Below are 22,833 nucleotides of genomic sequence, written 5' to 3'. Positions count from 1 at the left end.
TTGTATTCCTTGAGATTTTAGCTACTGTTGGAGATTTAATAAAATAGTTTCAAAAGATTTTTAAAAACTCTTAATCCCAGCTTCCTTTCTCACCCTATTTCATTTTGATTTTACATTGAATAAAATATTCTAATTTACACTCCAAAATTTAGATTTACAAAGGAAGATGGTTGTTGGAGGTCAATCATCTCAGTTCCAGGACATCACTTCAGGAGTTCCTCAGGATAGTGTCCCAGGGCAACCATCTTCAGCTGCTTCATCAATGACCTTCTATCCATCATAAGATCAGAAGTCGGGATGGTTGCTGATGATTGCAGTGTTCGGCATCATTTGCGACCCCTCAGATACTGAAGCAGGCCGTATCCGAATGCAGCAAGACCAGGACAATATCCAGGTTTGGGCTGATAAGTGGCAAGTAACATTCACGCCACACAAGTGCTAGGCAATGACCACTTCCAACAAGCAAGAATCTAACCATCACCCCTTGACATTCAATGGCATTACCATCGCTGAATCCCTGACTATCAACGTCCTGGTGGGGTTACCATTGACCAGAAACTGAACTGGACTGGCCATATAAATACTGTTGCTGCAAGAGCAGGTCAGACGCTAGGAATCCTGCGGCGAGTGATTCATCTCCTGGCTCTCCAAAGCCTGTCCACCATCTACAAGGCATAAGTCAGGAATCTGATGGAATACTCTCCACTTACCTCAATGAGTACAGCTCCAACAACACTCAAGAAGCTTGATACCATCCAGGACAAAGCAGCCTGCTTGATTGACACCACATCTGCAAACATTCATTCCCTCCACCACCGACGCACAATGGCAGCAGTCTGTACCATCTACAACATGCATTACAGGAACTCATCAAGGCTCCTTAGGCAGCACCTCCCAATCCCACATCCCGCATCTAGAAGGACAAGGACAGCAGATGCACAGGAACATCATCACTTGGATGTTTCCCTCCAAGCCACACACCATCCTGACTTGGAAATATATCGCCATTTCTTTATTATCGCTGGGCCAAAATCCTGGAACTCCCTCCCTACAAGCACTGTGGGTGGACCTACAGCACATGGACTGCAGTGATTCAAGAAGGCAGCTCACCACTACCTTCTCAAGGCCAATTAGGGTGGGAGATAAATGCTGGCCCAGCCAACGAAGCCCACATTCCATGAATAAATTAACAAAAGCCTGCATCACACTGAGGATCCTTCAATCTGATTGGTTGAAGAGAAAGGCTGTCATTTGCCTGCTTCATAGGTCCGAGGTGCTCTACAGAGGCTACCATGCTGTTTGGGACCTCTGATGACCGTAAGCTGCTGCTAAAAAGCCTACAAGTCTGTTGGCAGTTACAAGTATAATGACTGGCAATCACTGTTTGTTCAACATTGACCATAAAAATAACAGGGCCAGTGTGCTTGTGCCAAAGTTCTCGCTGAAGATCAAAAAACCATGAAACTAAAACACCACTTGTTGCCCCAACATCCTGTTCTCATAGATAAACCACAGACCTTTTCAAACAAGTGCGCTTTCAACGGAAAGGGGAGACAAAGGTAACAGAAGAAAGTAGTGTTACCTCTACAGTAGCAGTTGGCGCATTCCATGCTGTCTCATTCTAAAATATCAAGTGGAACTTTTCATTCAATTGATGCAAGTCTTATATCCCCAACATCGTTTGAAATGGCATTAGTGGCAAGTGCTGACAGGCCTAGCCATGTCTTACAAAAGACTGCATAATTGCTGATCTCTGGCATAGTGGGATTGTCCTATAGAGGAGAGATTGAGGAGACTGGGCCCGTATTCTCAAAAGTTTAGAAGAATGAGCGGAGATTTCATTGAAACAAACAAAATTCTTACAGGGCTTAATGGGGTAGATGCAGGAAGAACATTTCCCCTGGCCAGGGTGATGTCTAGAACCAGGGGACACAGTCTCAGAATAATGGGTAGAACTGAAAGAGGGGGAACTTCTTCACTCAGAGGGTGGTGAATCTTTGAAGTTCTCTACCCGAGGGGGCTGTGAAGGCTCAGTCCTTTAGTACATTCAAGGCAGAGATCGATAAATTTCTAGATAGTAAACATATCAAGGGATATGGGAATAGTGCAAGAAAATGGCATTGAGGTAGAAGATCAACCATGATCCAGCTAAATGGCGGAGCAGGCTCGAGGGGCAGAATGGCTTACTCCTGCTCCTTTATCCTGTGATATGGTAGGAGACAAGAACACAAGATATAGGAGCAAGGGGAGGCCACAAACCCCCTTAAGCATACTCCATCATTCAACAAGATCATGGCTGATCTTCTACCTGAACTCCACTTTCCCACCCCCATCCCCTCATCTTTTAAATTTCTCAGTGTCCATAAATCCATTGATATAAGCCTTGTATACACTCAATATAACCACCTCCTTCTGGGGTGGAAGACTCCAGAGATTCACAATCCTCTAAGTAAAGAAACCTCTTACCTCAGCCCTAAATAGCCATTCCATTATCCTGAGAATATTAACCCTAGTTCTAAACTCTCCAATCAAGGGAAGCAGCCTTTCAGCATCTACCCTGTGAAGTCCCTTAAGAATCTTACACGTTTCAAAGAGATCCCTTCTCATTCTTCTAAACTTCAGAGAACATATAGAAAAAAACAAAAAACTGCGGATGCCGGAAATCCAAAACAAAAACAGAATTACCTGGAAAAACTCAGATCTGGCAGCATCGGTGGAGAAGAAAAGAGTTGACGTTTCGAGTCCCCATGACCCTTCCACAGAACTGGGCATGGGGAGGTGCCATAGGTGGGGGTTGAGGAGTAGGGGGTGATGGAGGAGCCCACGCAAAAGATGCAACACCTGCCCCTTCACTTCCTCTCTCCTCACCGTCCAAGGGCCCAAACACTCCTTTCAAGTGAAGCAGCATTTCACTTGCATTTCCCCCAACTGAGTCTACTGGATTCGTTGCTCCCAATGCGGTCTCCTCTACATTGGAGAGACCAAACGTAAACTGAGCGACCGCTTTGCAGAACACCTGCGGTCTGTCCGCAAGAATGACCCAAACCTCCCTGTCGCTTGTCATTTTAACACTCCACCCTGCTCTCTTGCCCACATGTCTGTCCTTGGCTTGCTGCATTGTTCCAGTGAAGCCCAACGCAAACTGGAGGAACAGCACCTCATCTTCCGACTAGGCACTGTACAGCCTTCTGGACTGAATATTGAATTCAACAACTTTAGATCTTGAGCTCCCTCCTCCATCCGCACTCCCTTTCTGTTTCTTCTCCCTTCCTTTTGTTTTTTCCAATAATTTATATAGATTTTTCTCTTCCCACCTATTTCCATTATTTTTAAATCTTTTATGCCCCGCTAGTCTTTCCACCCCACCTCCACTAGAGCTGTACCTTGAGTGCCCTACCAGCCATTCTTAATTAGCACATTCGTTTAGATAATATCACTAACTTCAACACCTGTGTTCTTGTCTGTGACATGTTTTGATTATTTGCTCCTATCACTGCTTGCTTGTCCCTACAACCACACCAACCACCCGCCCCGCCAACACCTTAAACCAGCTTATATTTCACCCCTCCTTATATTCGCTCAGTTATGTGGACGGGTCATGGGGACTCGAAAGGTCAACTCTTTTCTTCTCCGCCGATGCTGCCAGACCTGCTGAGTTTTTCCAGGTAATTCTGTTTTTGTTTTGGATTTCCAGCATCCGCAGTTTTTTGTTTTTAAGCAATGTTATGCTATGCCAGCAAAGAAAATAAAATCCTCTTGTTCAATGTGTAAAAAAATAATGAAAAAAAATCTTGGCAAATAAAGTTTGGGAACCTCTATAAAGAATCGCTAAGACATAGCTGTCTTAAGATCACAATAAAAATTAAATTGATTTTACTGCTTAATGTTAAATGCCTCCTCAAAGACTGCATGCATTTACTTCGACAACTTTCCTTTCACTTATATATTAAACATAATAAAACTTTTTTGGACTGGATTCATCAGGTTCTACATTCACACACACGTCTAGCATGGAGAAGGGGCGGTTATATTTAGTGATTTGACCCCTATGTTTCATGTACTTCCTGGCGCGCTCGCCTCGGTTTCCCTTCCAGCCTCTGACACACGCACAGTGAGAGAGAACCAAAGGCGCCTCACCTCGTCTACTGTTCGCTTGGGAAGGTGCAGGATCCCCAACAGCAGTTTGAGCTTCACCGCCGACGAGAGACCGTGAAAACACACTCGGATGTTGTCCACGACGTCCTTAGTGAGCAGTGAGGCGATGCTGGGAGGCGCCCAGAGCTCATCCGCTGAGCCGAGCTTGTTGTGCAGCCACAAGCCTGTGTCGCTCTCCCTCATGGACGCCATCTTGAAGAAGGAGATTTGAATGGACGGGCATTAACCGGGACGACTAAAGCCTTTGCTGCAGACCACGCCCCCTCTCAGCCAGGCCACGCCCCCTCACGTCCAGGCCACGCCCTTCAGGCACAGGCCACGCCCCGTTCGAACCCGCTGCCTTCCTCTCCCCCGACCCCCCCAAGCCGAAAGCCCAACTCGTTGCGACAGCGTCTGTCCGTTAAAGTTTGATTCATCTAGCAGTGTGCCCGCCTCCTCGACCAGTCCGCTTCGCCAATTGGTTGGAGCCCAGGTTAATCATACTCATGCCACCCTCCCCCTCCAGTAGCGCCCGTCAAGTGAGGTTGAGGGAAGAAGCTGGAGTGGTTTTAAATTTATTTTTTTTTCGGTTGTAGCTTAGATTATTTTGAGGACAAGTTGTTTTTAAAATAAAAAAAAACGTTTTATTTGAAACAGTAGTTCATTTGATTGATAATAAAATAACGGTAATTTTTCTATCCCCTTCCCTCCCCCATTAACAAACAGGCTCGCCAGCGCGATGATGGCTGCTCCTTCGCTCTGTGTCTTCGCCCTGCTCAGTGTCGGGTTGTTAGCCGAAGCCAACAGCGAATCGGGGACTGTGATCCCGGCTGAAAGTAAGTCCCGCTCCCTCCCTTGTCCCAGAATCCCGGGAGTCAAGTCAATATTTTTGGGACACCATCACTTGTATCCTGTCATGATAGGGGTTGCCAACCCTCCCGGATTGGCCCTGGAGTCTCCCGGAATGGAAGGTCCCTCTCCAGGCACGCTGCTGGACCAGAGCCAGAGGAAAACTCTAGACGGCACGAAACAACATTGCATTTTCTTTAAAAAATTAACTATGAACGGGATGTTTGCTATTGTTTATTAAAATTGAGGGCATGGGGGTGGGGGTAAGAGGGCTGTTTGCCTAACGATGAAGAATCCTCCAGTTACCTAATGAGTTTATTTGCTTTCCAGTTGGCATGGGACGGTGGTGTGCTGCATGTGTTGGGCAGCCGATGGTAGGAGGATGTGTGGTGGTACCTTTAGGAAGATGCCCACCTATAGTTGGTAATCGTAGATACTATTGTGGTTATGGTACAGTACTGGATCAACAGTCTAGAAAGGTTAGTTAGAATTCCAGAGTGGCAGTTTGAGAGTTTGAATTCAGTCAAACAAATATCTAAAATATAAAATTAGCAGTTAAAGTAATAATGTGGTTGTCCGATGTCCTTCGGGGAAGGAAACCCAGTTTGTCGTCCTAGCAGGCCACTCAGTTGTATCAAATGAACAAGAGTTGGGTCCCACCAGTGTTGCCACATCCTGAGAATGAATGAACAAAACAGTTCTGTGAAAAGCCTCTACTGCCCCCTTTCCCCTTTCTCTCAGGGCACCTGGTGTCCGCTGTTCCTGTATCAGGACTGGCTCTACTCCTGGTAATTGTGACCTGCATGAATTGCCCCCTGTAAATTATGTTCTCGTAACTGTAAATCCTGCTCTTTCCCTTCATAAATGGCACTCTTTCTCCATGAATCCTGTTCTTTTCCTGTCCCTTTTAATTGTTTCCTATGTGTATTTTGTGGACACTTCGGTGAATAATTCTTTTCTTCTCCTTCAATCAATGTATTTCTGGCTTAATAGGGGTAATTGTTGACCAATCACAGTTGTGTTTCTTATTGAAGATGTGGACTGGCCTGTTTCATGCAATTTTAGTTAATTTGATTCGTCCTTTTGTGTGTATAGAGTAACCTGACTGGTCTGAATGAGACGGCATCAAATGCAAAACAAAAACAGAATTACCTGGAAATTCTGGTAAAACAAATTCCAGGTAATTCTGTTTTTGTTTTGGATTTCCAGCATCCGCAGTTTTTTGTTTTTATCTCGGCATCAAATGCAGCTACTCGCTACTTTAAACATCTTAAGCACCCAGAAAGGCTAGTTGATTTGAATTCATGAAAGTGTATTCCATATTTTATAAAATAGTGATTTATGAAAACGGACTGTTTTATCCAGTAGATAACTGGTCACAGGATGTTTGTGCTTTAACTCCCTTTGAGACTACGTTGAGTTGAATTAAAATGGATTACTCAGAGCATACATATATGCTTTCTAAAGGGTTGATTATAAAGTAGTTGCAATTTAATCAGTTGAAACAAGCCAGTTTATTTGTCTGTATTAGATTTCTTTACATTGTCTTAACCTGTCAACTCAGACAATAATAATTTGTTTTTATTTACATGGATTATAGTCCTAGATTGGAGTTGGGAATAGAAAAAATAAAGATTGAACCCCTGTCTACTTTGAATATGAACTATCCTAATCTGAGTTGAATTTTACAGTATGATTGCGGTTATTCTAATTTGTAAAGCAATAAATGCATATTAGTTTGGCTAGGGTAATCTGTAAAGTTGTTAGATCAAGGCACAGTATTTTTTTTCTAATTTGAAAAGACATGTAATCAAATTCTGCTGCAAATACCTGATGGCAAAGTGTTTTCGTTAATATTGTTTGGGTTTCATTTTAGCTGTTTTAATGTTTCTTCCACAGGTCGTCCCTGTGTTGACTGTCATGCTTTTGAATTCATGCAGAGAGCATTACAGGACTTGAAAAGGACTGCAAATAACCTAAACACTCGGGTAAGTATGCATTGCTCACTATAACAAGTTGATAAAATAAGTCAAAGCAATACAAATTAAAATAGCTATCGCTGGGAGTAATACAAAATGTATTCTTTGTTTTCTTTCATTGAAGACTATAGCAGTGTAGATGCCACAGGTTATTATAAATGAGGTACTGTTGTAAAATTATTAACTTTAAGAAAACATGGTGTTAATGTTCAGACGTGCTGAAAAATGTCTGATGCATTGCATTAGAACAATACACAAATTGATAGATAATTTTATTGCAGCACAATTCCATTAGATCATCTGAACAGCTTATATGTTGTTGCAATTGCAATAAGGTTAACTAAATTTGGGCAAACGATGAGGAGAGAATCCCTTTGACCATGTAAAAGGGCATTTTGCTTATAGTCCTGGAGATAGTGATAGATAATCATTAGGCCAAGCCACCTTAACTAGATTGTGTTTATGATCAAACAGAGACCAGCCTAGGTTTCTCATCTTTTTCATCAGTTTTCCTAGCTAGTGTGAGGAATCCACTCCAGAATAGTTTGGGGATGTTTCACCTTTTGATTTGGAACTTGTAAAAGATTATGATCAAAGATTACATGATGCTTTTGACTGATGCGGGGCAGTAATCTGAATTTCCTTCAAATATTCAAGCTGTATTTATTTAAATATTTCTTAGATTTTTTAAAGCTTCCAATTTAACGTTTTTGTATGCATATTAAAAAAAATTGCGACAACTACATATCGATATCATCCAAACTGTGGATAAATGCTCGGATTACAGTCAAATTGTAACATAGAGATATAAATAGATTCTTTTGGAGAGAAAGGAGTATTTACATGTTGTTTGTGTAAAATTTTGAAAGGCGGTTGCATGTCACATTGATATCATCTCTATTTACAGACTGACGATCTGCTGCTGCGAGTGGAAAAGCGAGCATTATGTGACTGCCTGCCTTCCAACCTGTTAGCCTGATGAATCAGAGATGGGCCATGATATTTTGCTCAGAGCCTGTTCCCATGAATCATATGACACACAAGTGAAATATGTTTCAAACGTTTGAGATGAGAACATGTTTTAGCTGGTGATATGCAAAGCTAACTATTTACAGTGAAATGTTAAATATATTTCAGAGGCCTTTTTTTAAATAAAGGCAAATAAATTATTTGATTTATGAAGCCACTGTGTTTTGGAATCCTTTTCCAAAACCACTTTGCCCTGGTACTGGTGTCCCTGTTTTCAAAAGCCTCCTAAAGACCTTTTTCTTTCACCATCCCTTCAATTTCTCCCTCCCTCCGCAATCAATACTTTCAAATCAACTCCAACCCCATCTTTCCAACTTGTCAAAAGGACAGATGTTTCAAGGCTCCTTAGCCTTATATCAATGTGACTCCTTTGTATTCAATTGTTGGCAAGTAGAATGTACCTTATTGTGTCTTTTGCTAAGATTTAAATATTTAGCTGTGGAAAATGTGGTATTGTGCAAGGTTGACAAGTAATTTTATTAACATTTATTTGATATATATGTATTGACGTGTTGATCCTAATAGTGTAACTTATTTAACAATTTGAATATGCAGTTACAGTTACTATTTTAACTGCCTGTATTGAATTAAAATTCTATTCATCAAAAAACTCAATTGTTTATTTTGTTGCATTTTTACAGTGCAAAATGGATTTGTGTGTGGCACGTTATTACTTTATTCCCGTTTCTAGTGTCATTCTGAGCACTTGTAGGGAGGATGTTTCCCCTGGTTGGGGAATCTAGAACCAGGGGCCACAATCTCAGGATACGGGGCAGGCCATTTAGGACTGAGATGAGGAAAAATTTCTTCACTCAGAGGGTGGTCAACGTGTGGAATTCTCTATCACAGAAGGCTGTGGAGGCCAGATCACTGAATATATTCAAGAAAGAAATTGATAAATATTTGGATATTAGGGGCATTAAGGGGTATGGAGAGAAAGCGGGAATATGGCGTCGAGATAGAGGATCAGTCATGATCATATTGAATGGCAGAGCAGGCTTGAAGGGCAGAATGAGCTACTCCTGCTCCTAGTTTCTATATTTGCTTCCTTCTCCCATCTCACCTGCTCTTTCCTGATCATAAGGCAGACTGACATCCTGCTTCTAGACAGTTTCTGCCCATGAAGTTGCTGGAAGTGGTCATATGATAACAGTAGGAGCTGAGCCTCTGGATGTCATTCCTTGTCTTCACAAATTCCTCTGTGTTCTTTTCAGCACCTTGTGGAATGACAAGTTAGTGTAAATCAGAGGTGCTTGGCAAACTTGTTTAAAATCTGCCCATCTACACACACCCTTTTGTTTATAAATTAATAATTTAGATTATGGTTTTAAAGATGTGCCAATTTGCTTACAAAATTGGAAAATACAGCGATAATGTGCTTGGAAATTACAAGCAATTTTCTTGCTTTTAATAATAAGTCTGTTTCAGGAGAGGAATCTAGGTTAATCAGGAAAGAAATTTTGGAATTGCATTATAGAGAATGCGTTGGCAGGCCTTGTATGATGATGGTTTGCATCATGGTGGTCAACTCTGTGTTCAGCATCGCCTTGTGTTGCTCAGGAGCCCCATTCGGGCATGGCATCCTCTGCTGCATTTGCTGCAGTGGAAGGCAGTGGGCTGCAGAGATGCAGGACTCGGTGGCCTGTTTCCTCAAGGCCCTCTTCACGACCAGCTGAGTTTTGTTGTTCCTGCTTGCCTCTTCCAATGCCCTTCCAAACAATCAGCCTCCAGAGGTCAAGGCTATCAGCAACTATCTCCCAGTTGTGAGTGTCAGTGTCTGCCATCTTCATATCTCGCTTGTAGATGTCTTTGTAGCAGAGGTATGGATGCCCAGGAGGTTGTGACCCAGTGGCCAGTTCACCATACAGAAGGTCATTCATCTGATAGATGTGGCCAAGCCAGCTTAATGTATGCTGATGGAATTTACACACTGCAGGATCTCCAAGTTGGTGACGTCGTCCTGCCAACAGATACCGAGGATTTGTCTGAGACAGCGAAGATGGAAACTGTTCAGCTTTTTCTGCCTATCATATGTTATTGAGCACTCGTTACTGTAGAGGAGTGTGGTGAGGAAGCAGGCTTGATGGACTCAGTTTGGTTTTCTCAGGTTGCTGTTTTTCCACATCTCACTCAGTTTGTACGTAATAGCTGCAGCTTTTACGATGTGTGTGATGCTTTCAGCATCAAGTGACAAACTAGTGATTGTGGAGCTTAGATACGTGAAGCTATCAACAATCTCCAGAGCCACATTGTCAATCACAGAATTGTTATGGCGCAGGAGGCCATTTGGCCAGCATGTTTGCATCAGCTCTCCAAGTGATCATTATGACTTAGTGCCATTCTCCTGCCTTTTCCCCGTACCCTTGCACATTGTTTCTATTCAAATAATCCAGTGCCCTCTTGAATGAACCTGCATCCACCATACTTCAGGCAGTGCATTCCAGAATCAATCCACTCGCTGTGTAAAAAAGTGCCCTCTCACATCACATTTGCTTCTTTTGCAAATCCCTTTAAATCTGTGCCCTCTTGTTCTTGATCCTTTTGCGATCGGGAACAGTTTCTCCCTATCTACTCTGTCCAGCCCCTTTAGAAATCTATGCTGGCTGTTCCTAATCAACCCACATTTTTCCATGTGACTACTACTTCTATCTAAACAATTGTATCAAGAAGCTTACCCACCATTGAAGTTAAATTGCTAGGCTTATCCTTACAACCTTCTTTGAACAAAGGCGTAATGAAAATGGTATGGCAACATCCTGCATCATGACATTTGTCTTCCTGATGCCGATGGTCAAACCAAACTCTTACAGGCATGAAAGAGTCTGTCCATTTGCTAGTGTGGAATTGTCAGTGTAGAACAACTCTCTGAGGAGGACTTGACACTTTTATCTTGGAGCTCAGGCAAGCAAGATTGATCAGCTTTCTGTCAGTTCTAGTACGTAAATAGACATCCGCTGTAGATGATGTGAAGGCATATGACAGCAGCAAAGAATATGCCAAAGATTGTCAGTGCCTGAACACAATCCTCTTTAACCCCACTATAGATCTCAAAGAGTTCCAACATGGCCTCCTCATTGCTGACCTTACCCATCATGTCATGGAAGGAGGAGATCACATTGAGCAGCTTCGAATTTTTTCCAGCTTAAATAGATCACCTCTACTCATATGGTCGAATGCCTTGGTGAGATCAGTGAAGGCAGTATATAATGGTCTCCTTTGTCATGGTATTTTATAGCTGCCAGACCAAGAAGAGCATATCAATTGTAGATCTTTCCAGTTCTGAAATGCACTGGCATTCAGGATGGAGGCATTCAACCAGGACCTGCAGTCTGACATGGGCAAACCCTGGATGCTCAACAGGGCAATGCCTCGCTAGTTGTTGCAATCACTACCGTCACCCTTGTTCTTGTATAGATTTGTCCTCCAGCTGAATAACTTTAAAATGTTGCCATATTATCATCTTAGCCCCTCACTTATCCCCAGCCTGTTGTGTCTCTTCATGTTGATTAGTTAGGGTTAGTCAGTCAGATGATATTATTTCCATCCATACCTCAATTGAGGTCAGTTGCCTCAGCTTGGAATTGGGGTCAAGTTTGAAATTCTTTCTGCTCTGTTTTGTTTGGGTCCTAGCATCAGGTTGATTTACCCACAGTCATCTGGGCAATTTTCTTTCAATTGAGGCATTCTACCTGACGCAGGCCCCTGGATAATGCTTTGGAGGAGGGAGAGAAAAGCTGGGTGTCACCTTGAGCTGGGAAGTAAGCGTGGGTGGGAGGAAAGGAGAGGTGGTCTTACCAAAATGATGCATATCTTTATATATGCAATTCATGGGTTCCATGATAAGCAATTAGTTCGTAAAGAGGATCAAGGCTTGGATTTAAACTGCTCATGGTGTCTAGCCAAGTTAATTTTAGTATCCACGTTAGTTTCCTGCATACCTAGGACAGAATGAGGCCTGATCAATTTTTAACAGCCATGATTTGTAGATCATGCTAGTTCCTGTGCATGCCAAAAGAGGATATTGAAAAAATTGGAGGGCTTGAGGCCGGCATCGGGTAGGCTACATGTGATGGGGTTAAAAACAAAAAAACTGCGGATGCTGGAAATCCAAAACAAAAATAAAAACAGAATTACCTGGAAAAACTCAGCAGGTCTGGCAGCATCGGCAGAGAAGAAAAGAGTTGACGTTTCGAGTCCTCATGACCCTTCGACAGAACTTGAGTTCGAGTCCAAGAAAGTCTTGGACTCGAACTCAAGTTCTGTCGAAGGGTCATGAGGACTCGAAACGTCAACTCTTTTCTTCTCTGCCGATGCTGCCAGACCTGCTGAGTTTTTCCAGGTAATTCTGTTTTTGTTTTTGTACATGTGATGGGGATTGGGTTCCTAAAGTGGGGGAATGGTGTCTCTCATTGGGAGAGTCTGGAGCAGGGAAGCCCTAAGCTTTCTCTGGGCAAACAAAGGAAAGAAAAACACTTGTATTTTTTTATCTCTTCTGGAGGTGATTCTTTTCTATCTGTGTTGGCTTGACAGGAAAGCTGCAGCCAAGTAGTCCACCCCCCACCTCCCCTCCCCGACCACTTAGTCGTGAATTTAAATTATGAAACGTATTGTAAATTTTTCTGGAAAATAATCAAAAAATGTATAAGTCTTTTCCTGCACTGTGGCCAGGCTATCACCCTGTGACCCTTATTTTTTAACCATCACCCTAGAAATTATGTTAACATTATATTATATATGCTTAACATACTCATGTGACATTATTCAGGATTTTAATAGAAATGCTAACAAAATAGGTTTATGTTTTTATTAAAATAACATAAAAGAATGTAACAAGGCTACTAAGCACTCTTACATTGATTTTGCAAAATAGTAACTTCTTGGCTCCAGCTTTATTGCACATGGCTTAAACCAACTTTGCATACACCAACATTCTCACTCACTGCTGGATTACACCCTTCAGATGGTGGACTGACTTCAATGGATTAAATTAGATACCTAATTACAACATCAGAACAGCTCTCCATATCATTAATGGAATATCTAAATACTTGAGACATTATTCCATGTCAAGTGGTGTTAGAATGGAATTTTGAGCCAACATTAATCAATATGCTCCTATTCTTCTTAAGTCACTCACACACAACTGCTAGTCAAAATTGAATTTTATTTCATAATTGCCTGCCTCAAATACAACCAAAGAATTTTACATCACAGGAGGCAGCCATTTGGCCTTATGTAGTTGTGGTGGTTCTTTGAAAGAGCTCTCCAATTTATATACCAGTCTATATTTTTTTCTTTTTCACTCTGTGTTACTTTTGTTTTAAATTGAGAATCGAGGTGAAGATCCAAAGCCCACAATGTAGGACACCACCAAAGCGAAAATAGAAGATAAATCAGTAAGACATAATAAAGTGACACGGGACTAGACTATGAGAGAAAAGACAGACCAAGGGAACTGGGTAAATAACCAAAATTTCCAGTTTTGAGGTTCAGGGAAAGATGAAGTGCCATTACATGTTATCACCTTCTTGTGGTTGGGAGCCCGTTCCCTCATGGGTGCAGCTATCTTGTATTGCATTGTCTTGGATTTAGGTAATGTAGTTGCATTGAAACTCTATATTTACATTTAATCTCCGTTGATATTGTGATTCAATTTATGTGTCATCTTAAAGTTAAACACAGAGATAAAAACAAAAAACTGTGGATGCTGGAAATCCAAAACAAAAGTAGAAATACCTGGAAAAACTCAGCAGGTCTGGCAGCATCGGCGGAGAAGAGCAAAGTTGATGTTTTGAGTCCTCATGACCCTTCAGCAGAACTAAGTAGAAACTTAACTTTCTACTTAGTTCTGTTGAAGGGTCATGAGGACTCGAAACGTCAACTTTGCTCCCTCCGTCGATGCTGCCAGACCTGCTGAGTTTTTCCAGGTATTTCTATTTTTGTTAAAGTTAAACACAGCCCACTGGAGAAGGGTAAGAAATTTTATGGTAGGACTGTCTCATTGTAAGGGATATGAAGCATAATAGTTATGTCACTGATGTAATAATCCAAAGACTGGACTAATAACCGATTAAAATGTATATTTTTTGGGAATAGAGGAGAAGTGTGGTGCATCATTATCATGTTAAACGCAAGAGCTATGTTACTTCAACATAAAGAGGTGAGAACATTAAAAGGTGCAAGTGGACTAAAATTAAGCATGAGCATAAGATCATTTTGAGCAGCAAATCACAGTAGAACTTGAACTTGCTTCCCAAAATGGATCTTTTGAAATTTTCAGGACTGAAATTAATAGATTTTTGAAAGATGTGGTTGACAAAAGTCTTTCAGGGAAGGCAACCAGTGACTCCTACATGATCTGGTCTACATGTGAATCCAGTCGCATGTTATATGGTTGACTTAATGCCCTCATGACAACAAATTCAACCTTGCTAGTGTTGTCCACGTCCTAAGACAAAATGGAAAACAAAATACTATAAATTAAACTGGGAGTAGGACAAGTATATGGTTTTAAAATACAGTGACTTCAAGAGGATATTCTTGTAACAAATGATCAACTTTTGGAATGGCAGTGATGAAAACCTTGTAATCACTTAAGAGACAGTTATGCAATGGGAAGAATGTGGGGCTGTTCGAGATGGATGACTTACCTTAGGTTGATGTGATCACAGAAAATCACAGAATTTTAATGGCACAGGAGGCCATTTGGCCCATCGTGTCTGCACCAGTTCTCCAAATGAGCATTATGACCTAGTGCCATTGCCCTGCCTTTTCCCCGTACCCTTGTTTCTATTCAAATAATCTTCTAATGTCCTCTTGAATGCCTCGATTGAACCTGCCTCCACCACACCACACTTGTATTGCATCGTTTTGGATCTAGGTAATGTAGTTGCATTGAAACTCTATATTTACATTTAATCTCCGTTGATATTGTGATTCAATTTATGTGTCAACTTAAAGTTAAACACAGAGATAAAAACAAAAAACTGTGGATGCTGGAAATCCAAAACAAAAATAGAAATACCTGGAAAAACTCAGCAGGTCTGGCAGCATTGGCGGAGAAGAGCAAAGTTGACGTTTTGAGTCCTCATGACTCTTCAACAGAACTAAGTAGTGCATTCCAGACCTGAACTCGTCATGTGAAAATGTTTTTTCTCACCTCACATTTGCTTCTTTTGCAAATTACTTTAAATCTGTGCTCTCTTGTCCTTGATCCTTTTACAAGTGGGAACAGCTTTTTCCTCTCTACTTTGTCCAGCCCCCTCATGATCTTGAACGTCTCTATCAAATTGCCTCTTAGCCTTCTTCTCTCCAAGGAGAGCAGTCCCAACCTCTCCAATCTATCGTCATAGCTGATGTTTCTCATTCCTGGAACTATTCTTGTAAACCTCTTCTGTACTCTCTCCAATGTGTTCACATCCTTCTTAAAGTGTGGTGCCCAGAACTGTACACAATATTCCAGCTGAGGGCTAATGAGGGTCTTATATAAATTCAACATAAACTCCTTGCCCTTGTACTCTATGCTCATGATAATATATGCTTTATTAACTGCTCTCTCTACCTGTACTGCCACCATCAATGATCTATGCACATATACACCCAGGTCTTTCTGCTCCTGCACCCCTTTCAAAATTTCATCCCTTATTTTATGTTGTCTGTTCATGTTCTTCCTACCAAAATGCGTCACCTCACACTTCTCCACGTTGAACTTCATCTGCCACCTATCTACCCACCCCACCAACTTGTCTCTGTCCTTTTGAAGTTCTACACTGTCCTCCTCACAGTTTACAACACTCCCAAGCTTCGGATCATCCACAAACTTTGAAACTGTTCCCTGCACACCAAGATCTAGATCACTAATATATATCAGGAAAAGGACAGGGTCCCAGTACTGACCCCTGGGGAACTCCACTACAAACCTTCCTACAGCCCGAAAAATATCCATTGACCATCTGCTTCCTATTTTGCAGCCAATTTTGCATCCATGTTGCGACTGTCCCTTTTATACCATGAGTAATAACTTTTCTCACAAGTCTGTTGTGTGGCACTGTATCAAATGCCTTTTGAAAGTCCATGTACACCACATGAACAGCATTACCCACATCAACCTTTTCTGTTAGCTTTTCAAAAAACTCCAGAATGTTAGTTAAACATGATTTCCCCTTTAGAAATCCATTCTGGCTCTTCCTTATCAACCCATATTTTTCCATGTGACTACTAATTCTATCCCGAATAGTTGTTTCTAGAATCTTGCCCACCACTGAAGTTAAACTGACTGGCCTGTAATTGCTGGGCTTATCCTTATAACCTTTTTTGAACAAGAGTGTAATGTTTGGAATTCTCCAGTCCTCTGGCACCTCCTCTGAGTCTAGGGAAGACTGAAAAATCATGGCTAGTGCCCCTGCAATTTCCACTCTCATTTCCTTCAATATCCTTGGATGCATCTCGTCCAGTCCCAGTGCTTTGTCAACTTTAAGTAACGATAGTCTATTCAACACTTCCTCCTTGTCAATTTTGAACCCTTCTAGTGACAGAGTTTCCTTGTCTGTCACCATGAACTGGTTAGCATCTACCTCCTTGGTAAAGACAGATGCAAAGTATTCATTTAATCCCTCAGCCATGGCCCCTTCATCCATGTGTAAATTCCCTTTTAGGTCCCTAATCTGCCCTAATCCTCCTTTTACCACCCTTTTACTATACATATGCCTACAGAAGACTTTGGGATTCCCCGTTATATTGGCTGCCAGTCTTTTCTCATAATCCCTCTTTGCTTCTTTAATATGCCTTTTCACCTCCCCTCTGATCATTCTGTATTCCTTTTGGTTCTCAATTGTATTTTCTACCTGACACTTGTCATAAGCACACTTTTTCCTCTTTATCTTAATTTCTATCTCCGTTTTCATCCATGGAGTTCTGGATTTGTTTGCCCTGCCTTTCCCTTTCAATGGAATGTATCTTTGACTGTGCCCAAACCAATTCTTTTTTGAAGGTATCCCATTGTTCAGCTACAGCTTTTCCCGCCAATCTTTCGTTCCAGTCTGTCTGGCCCAGCTCCATTCTTGTCCCATCGAAGTCAGCTCTCATCTAGTTAATTATTCTTATTCTGGATTGCCAATCATCGTTTTCTATCATCCATCCTAAAATGTACAATACAATGATCACTGTCTCCAAAGGTTCCCCCACTGACACTTGACCTTCTTGGCCCACCTCATTTCCAAGAACCAAGTCCAACAGTGCGTATTTTCTTGTTGGATTGGACACATACTACTGTAGAAAATTTTCCTGAACACAGTCTAGAGTTTTTGCCCCTCTCCACCCTTTACACTACTACTGTCCCAGTCTACATTCGGGTAATTAAAGTCCCCCATTATAACTACACTATAAAGCTTGCATCTCTCTGTAATTTCTCTGCAGATTTGTTCTTCTATGTCCTTTTCACTAGTTGCCAGTCTATAGACTACACCGAGCAATGTAATTGCATCCTTTTTGTTCCTTAGCTTTAGCCAAATTGATTTTGTCCTTGAACCCTCTGGGACATCCTCTTTCTCCAGCACTGCAATGCTCTCATTAACCAGTACCATCACCCCTCCTCCTTTCCTATCTCTTCTGAACACTTTGTACCTGGGAATATTTAACACCCAGTCCTGCCCTTCCTTGAGCCACGACATCATATTTCCGCATGGATTTTGTGCCTGTAACTCCCCAATCTTATTTACTATATTCTGTGCATTCACATACATGCATAGTAATCCTGATTTAGATTTTGTTACTTTCTCCCTAGTATTACCTATTAACTTACTATTCTCTCCACTAATGCTGTCTGTCCTTCCCAGTATTTTGTGCACCCTTCTTCTCTAATGTTCTCTCCTAGTTCTCACACCCCTGCTGAATTAGTTTAAAGCCCCACAAAGAACTCAGTCCCAGTCTTGTTCAGGTGCAACCTGTCTGCTTTGTACATCTCCCCCAGAGCCAGCCCCAGAGTCCCAGGAATCTAAAGCCTTCCCTCCTGCATCATCTTTCCAGCCACACATTCATCTGCCTTATCCTCCTAGTTCTGTACTCACTGGCACATGGCACTGGGAGTAATCCAAAGATTACTACATTAGAGGTCCTACTTGTTAATTTTATACCTAGCTCCCTAAATTCTGATTGCAGGACCACATCCCCCTTTCTACCTAAGTCATTGTACCAATGTGGACCCATGACCTCTGGCTGATCACCGTCCCCCAGAAGAATGTCCTGCAGCTGCTCTGATATCCTTGACCCTAGCACCATCGAGGCAACATACCATCCTGGAGTCATGTGTATGGCCACAGAAACACTTGTCTGTTCCCCTAACTAATGAATCCCCTATCACTATAGCTCTTCCTTTCTTCTTCCTCCCCTCTTGTACAGCCGAACCACTTGTGGTGCCACAAACTTGGCTCTGACTGCACTCCTCTAAAGAACCAGCGCCCTCACCAGTTTCCAAAATGGAATAGTGACTTGTGAGCGAGACCCCAGGGGACTCCTGCTCTAACAGCTGACTTCTCTTGGACTGCCCGGTGAATATTCACACATATTACAGGACACACACTGCACTTGACTGAGCTGCCCTGCCATGTCTTAACTCTACTTCCCTTACATGACATTAAATATAGCTACTTGTTTAAAAAATTACACTCTTCTAATTTACTCACCAACTTCTACTTACCAAGGCCACCAGTCTTCTTTCTGAGGAAAGGTAGAAAAGGAAAGGAGAACCTTCTCCCTCCTCACTGACCTCAGTCACCTCTGCTCTCAAACTCTCGCTGCTACTCGCGTTGTTTTTATAGCTCCTCTCGTACTTTCCTCTAGGTGCTGCTGACTGCATGTCCTAGGGTCCTCCTCTCGCACTCTCCTCTAGGTGCTGTTGACTTCCTGTCCCAGGGTCCGCCCCTTGCACTCTTCTCTAGCTGTTGCTGACTGCTTGTCCCAGGGTCCTCCTCTCGCACTCTTCTCTAGCTGCTGCTGACTGCCTGTCCCAGGGTCCTCCTCTAACACTCTCCTCTAGCTGCTGCTGACTGCCTGCCTTGAGTCTTCCTCTCACACTCTCCTCTCCTGATATCTGCACACAAATCTTTCTTAATTTGGCAAATGGTTTTTCATGGAGTTGGTGCCTTTTAAGCTACTGGAAATACCACTATTTAAAGATTTAAAGGATAGATCTTGACTGCATGATCATGTAAAATGGATGACAGTGAATCACTGACCCATTTTAAATCTCCCTTGTTTTAAGAGAGATGTAAAATGTGCTGCCAGTTCACAATCAGCCATTTTACACAATCACACAGTCAAGACCTAGACCCAAGAATCTATCAGTAAAGCACATGCAGCATTTTTCTTCAAAACTTTAATTTCATAATCTAAATTAAATACAAGCAGTTAATTATTTTGGTTACACAGTGCAGTATTATCTAGTAGCCAAGTCTCAAGCAAAAAAATAATTGGTATGTAGTAAAAATTACAATTGACTATCTAACAAAACCGTCCTATTTCTTTATTATAACATTTGCAAAATAAATAAAAAATATGCTTAGCCAGCAACTGTACCAAGAAAATAATGAAGGAACATTCATTGTAGTTGTAGTTCATGAGTTATTATTATTTGACTGTACCCTTTTACCCAGTCCAGCCTAATGGGGCTCCAGTGCCAGAATGCGCACTGGTTGACTCTTAATGCCCTTAAGGCAATAAATTGGGCAGTAAGAGTTGGGCAATAAATTGGGCCTTGTCAGTGTCACCCACTTGAGCTATAAACACCAGACCTGCCAGTGACACCCATGTTCTGAGAATGAATATTTAAAAAATGGCAGCCCTATTACTAGATGACAGTTAACATTCCAAACTCAAGAAGAAATGTCAAGTGTTTGTCCTGTGCCAAGAGTCCCTGGAGATTTAATGAGTAGTGTAGCATGTTGGAATTATGACAGTCCCAATATTCACTAGCTTATTCTTTGACGTAGCTCCTTGCATTTCTGAGAAACTTTGACCAACTGATTCGCTGTTCTGCTCTATTTTCTTATCAGCTGGGTCTTTTCTCCCTACCCCTAAAATTTGAAGAATTTTTCTCTGCAAAACAGAAAACTATGTAAATAAGTTGACTGTAGTTTAAAAAGTTTCACTTTCTTTTTAAATTAATCCCCAAAGACATCTCTAACTCTTTGCAACCGTCTATATTGCAGGGATAGGAGTACAGGCAGCAGTGCTGTCGCTATTTTTATGCCTATTCCATATCATTTCCCTCTTATTATATTCAATGATGCAGTGAAAAATAGTTTTGATCAGTTAGTAGCACTCGGGCTTCTCGAGGCAGTAGTATGTGAGCTCAAACCCCAACCCGGGGACTTGAACTCGTAACCCAGGCTAACACTCCAGTGTAGCACTGAGGGAGGTACTGCACTGTGGGAGTTGCCTTCTTTTGAGTGAGATGTTAAACTGAGGGCCTGTCTTCCCTCTTAGATCCCATGACCCTACTGGAAGAAGAATAGGGGAGTTTTCCCCAGTGTCCCCGACCAATATTTACCCCTTGACCAACATCACTACGATAGATTGTCTGGTCAACTATTTCATTGATTTTGGGGAAGCTTGCTGTGCAGAAATTGGCTACCACATACCCATATTACAACAGTGACTACACTTCCAAATAACTGTAAAGTACATTGGGACATCCGGAGGTTGTGAAAGGTGTTTCGTAAGTGCAAGTCTTTCCTTAAATTTATCCAGAAAAACTGCTGGAGCATCGTTTAAGCTGTGTGCTGTTTTTATGTTGTTAATACTTTGGAATCCATCCTGCAATGCGATTGGCAGTTCAAGAGCTCTGAGAGCAACAAAATACAGAGAATCCAATCATTGCCCCTTGATGTTCAATGGCATTACCATCACTGAAACCCCCACTATCAACATCCTGGGCATTACCATTGACCAGAAGCTGAACTGGACTAGTCATATAAATACTGTGGCTACAAGAGCAGGTCAGAGACTGGGAATCGCGCGATGAGTAACTCACCTTCTGACTCCCCAAAGCCTGTTCACCATCTACAAGGCACAAGTCAGGAGTGTGATGGAATACTCCCCGCTCGCCTGGATGAGTGCAGCTCCCATAATACTCAAGAATCCGGACACCATCCAGGACAAAGCAGCCTGCTTGATTGGCACCACATCCACAAACATTCACTCCCTCCACCACCGATACACAGTAGCAGCTGTGTGTGTACCATCTACAAGATACACTGCAGGAATTCACCAAGGCTCCTGAGACAGCACTTTCCAAACCCATGACCACTACCATCTAGAAGGACAAGGGCAGCAGATAGATGGGAACACCACCGCCTGGAAGTTCCCCTCGAAGTCACTCACTAGCCTGACTTGAAAATATATGGCCATTCCTTCAGTGTCATTGGGTCAAAATCCTGCAACTCCCTTCCTAACAGCACTGTGGGTGTACATACATAGACTGCAGTGGTTCAAGAAGGCAGCTCACCACCACCTTCTCAAGGACAGCTTGGGATGGGCAATAAATGCTGGCCCAGCCAGTGAAGCCAGTGGATGACCAGGGGTGGTGTGTTAAATTGAGCAGGCAAGTAGGAAGAAAGGGGGGTTACTATCTTAGGGGGGCTGCCCCATGATCCACAAAGGGTACCCCCTGAAGATAATACCCTCCTTTCTTCCCACCCTTTAAAAAAGATTAACCAAAAAAAAACAGCCTGGCCACTCCCACCCGACTGCCCAAGCCAAGCTTTTTATGGCATGGGGGCAGAGTATTATCGGGTCAATTGACTTGTTAACAAGCCCAATTGACCCTTGATTATTTATTTAAATGTGGCAGGTGGGCTGCTGATTTCGGCGCCCGACTAACCCAGCGCCCACCCAATATTATGGGGTGAGCTCAGGGGTGGGCGGGAAGGGGGTGGGATGGGCACCCGCACCCACCCTATTTTACATGCCCACCTGCCAAAAACACATCCACCAGTGGCACATAAAATGCAGCCCCAAGTCTGCTTTGTACCTTACTGATATTGGTTTCAGCATTCTTGTGGAGGCCAGACTGACACAAGTAGAGCAATATAAAATGGGAAAAATACACATTGGTATTACCTCATCAGCTAATCGGGAGCGTTGCTTCAACACCAGTATGGACTGGCTAGGCTGGGTTTCTGTTTCTGGGTAGTAATTCCTATCATTCATACGATCAGGAGCAGGACATTTAGCCGATCAAGCCTGTTCCTCCTTTCAGCTCAATCTTGGTGGATCTGCACTTCAACTTCATTTGTCCGTCTTTCCTCCATATCCCTCGATACCTCACAGAGGATGCAGAGGAGATTTACTAGAAAGGCACTGCCAATGATGGACTTCAGGCATGTGGTGAGACTAGAGGAGCTGGGATTATTCTCCTCAGACCTGTTTAAAATTATGAATGGTTTTGGTAGAGTACATAGAGAAAAACTCTTCACTAGCAGGAGGGTTAATAATCGGTGGGGAGATAAGATCTATTTTTCTGCAGCAAATTATGATCTGGAACTCACTGCCTAAAAGGATAGTGGAAGCAGATCCAACAATGACTTTCACAGAAGGGAACTAGATATATACTTGGAAAAAAAACATTGCTGGGCCAGAGAGAAACAACAGGGGTCTGGGCATAACTGGATAAATCTTGCAAAGGAATGGCATAGGTATGGTGGGCCTAATGGCCTCCTCCTGCTGTAAGATTCTATTAATTATACTTTTATTTTATTTGAAGATAACAGAACTCCTGCATCTGAGATCGTGATGATCTACTCCGAAGCCTTTTTTAAAAAAAATTTTCCCCTCTACCTTATTGATT

The 22,833-nt window shown here is 42.3% G+C and overlaps 2 protein-coding genes across 5 annotated transcripts in view; one reads left to right on the top strand and one right to left on the bottom strand.

Annotated features, from left to right (window-relative positions):
• The window catches only part of nelfa (negative elongation factor complex member A), a 57,480-nt gene extending 53,098 nt beyond the window's left edge, over positions 1-4,382 (bottom strand). The window contains exon 1 of the mRNA XM_041199113.1: positions 4,138-4,382. Coding sequence (XP_041055047.1) covers positions 4,138-4,347 — 210 coding nt within the window. The 5' untranslated portion in view covers positions 4,348-4,382. The remainder of the gene's footprint in view (positions 1-4,137) is intronic.
• Positions 4,084-8,601, top strand: c1h4orf48 (chromosome 1 C4orf48 homolog). Of its 4 annotated transcripts, none has more exons than XM_041199126.1 (4): positions 4,084-4,161; positions 4,861-4,970; positions 6,883-6,971; positions 7,870-8,601. In XM_041199126.1, the coding sequence occupies exons 2-4, from the start codon at positions 4,874-4,876 to the stop codon at positions 7,939-7,941; spliced, it is 258 nt and encodes an 85-aa protein (XP_041055060.1). In that variant the 5' UTR covers positions 4,084-4,161; positions 4,861-4,873; the 3' UTR covers positions 7,942-8,601. The 4 variants fall into 4 exon arrangements, with proteins under 4 accessions (XP_041055060.1, XP_041055080.1, XP_041055071.1 ...); XM_041199146.1 differs by having other exon boundaries at positions 4,116-4,246; XM_041199137.1 differs by lacking the exon at positions 4,084-4,161 and adding an exon at positions 4,380-4,627.
• Positions 8,602-22,833: the final 14,232 nt, after the last annotated feature.

The sequence above is a fragment of the Carcharodon carcharias genome, chromosome 1 (genome assembly GCF_017639515.1).
Source record: "Carcharodon carcharias isolate sCarCar2 chromosome 1, sCarCar2.pri, whole genome shotgun sequence".
NCBI lineage: Eukaryota > Metazoa > Chordata > Chondrichthyes > Lamniformes > Lamnidae > Carcharodon > Carcharodon carcharias.
Note: the sequence above shows the minus strand (reverse complement) of the source record. Positions and strands in the feature narration are given on the sequence as shown.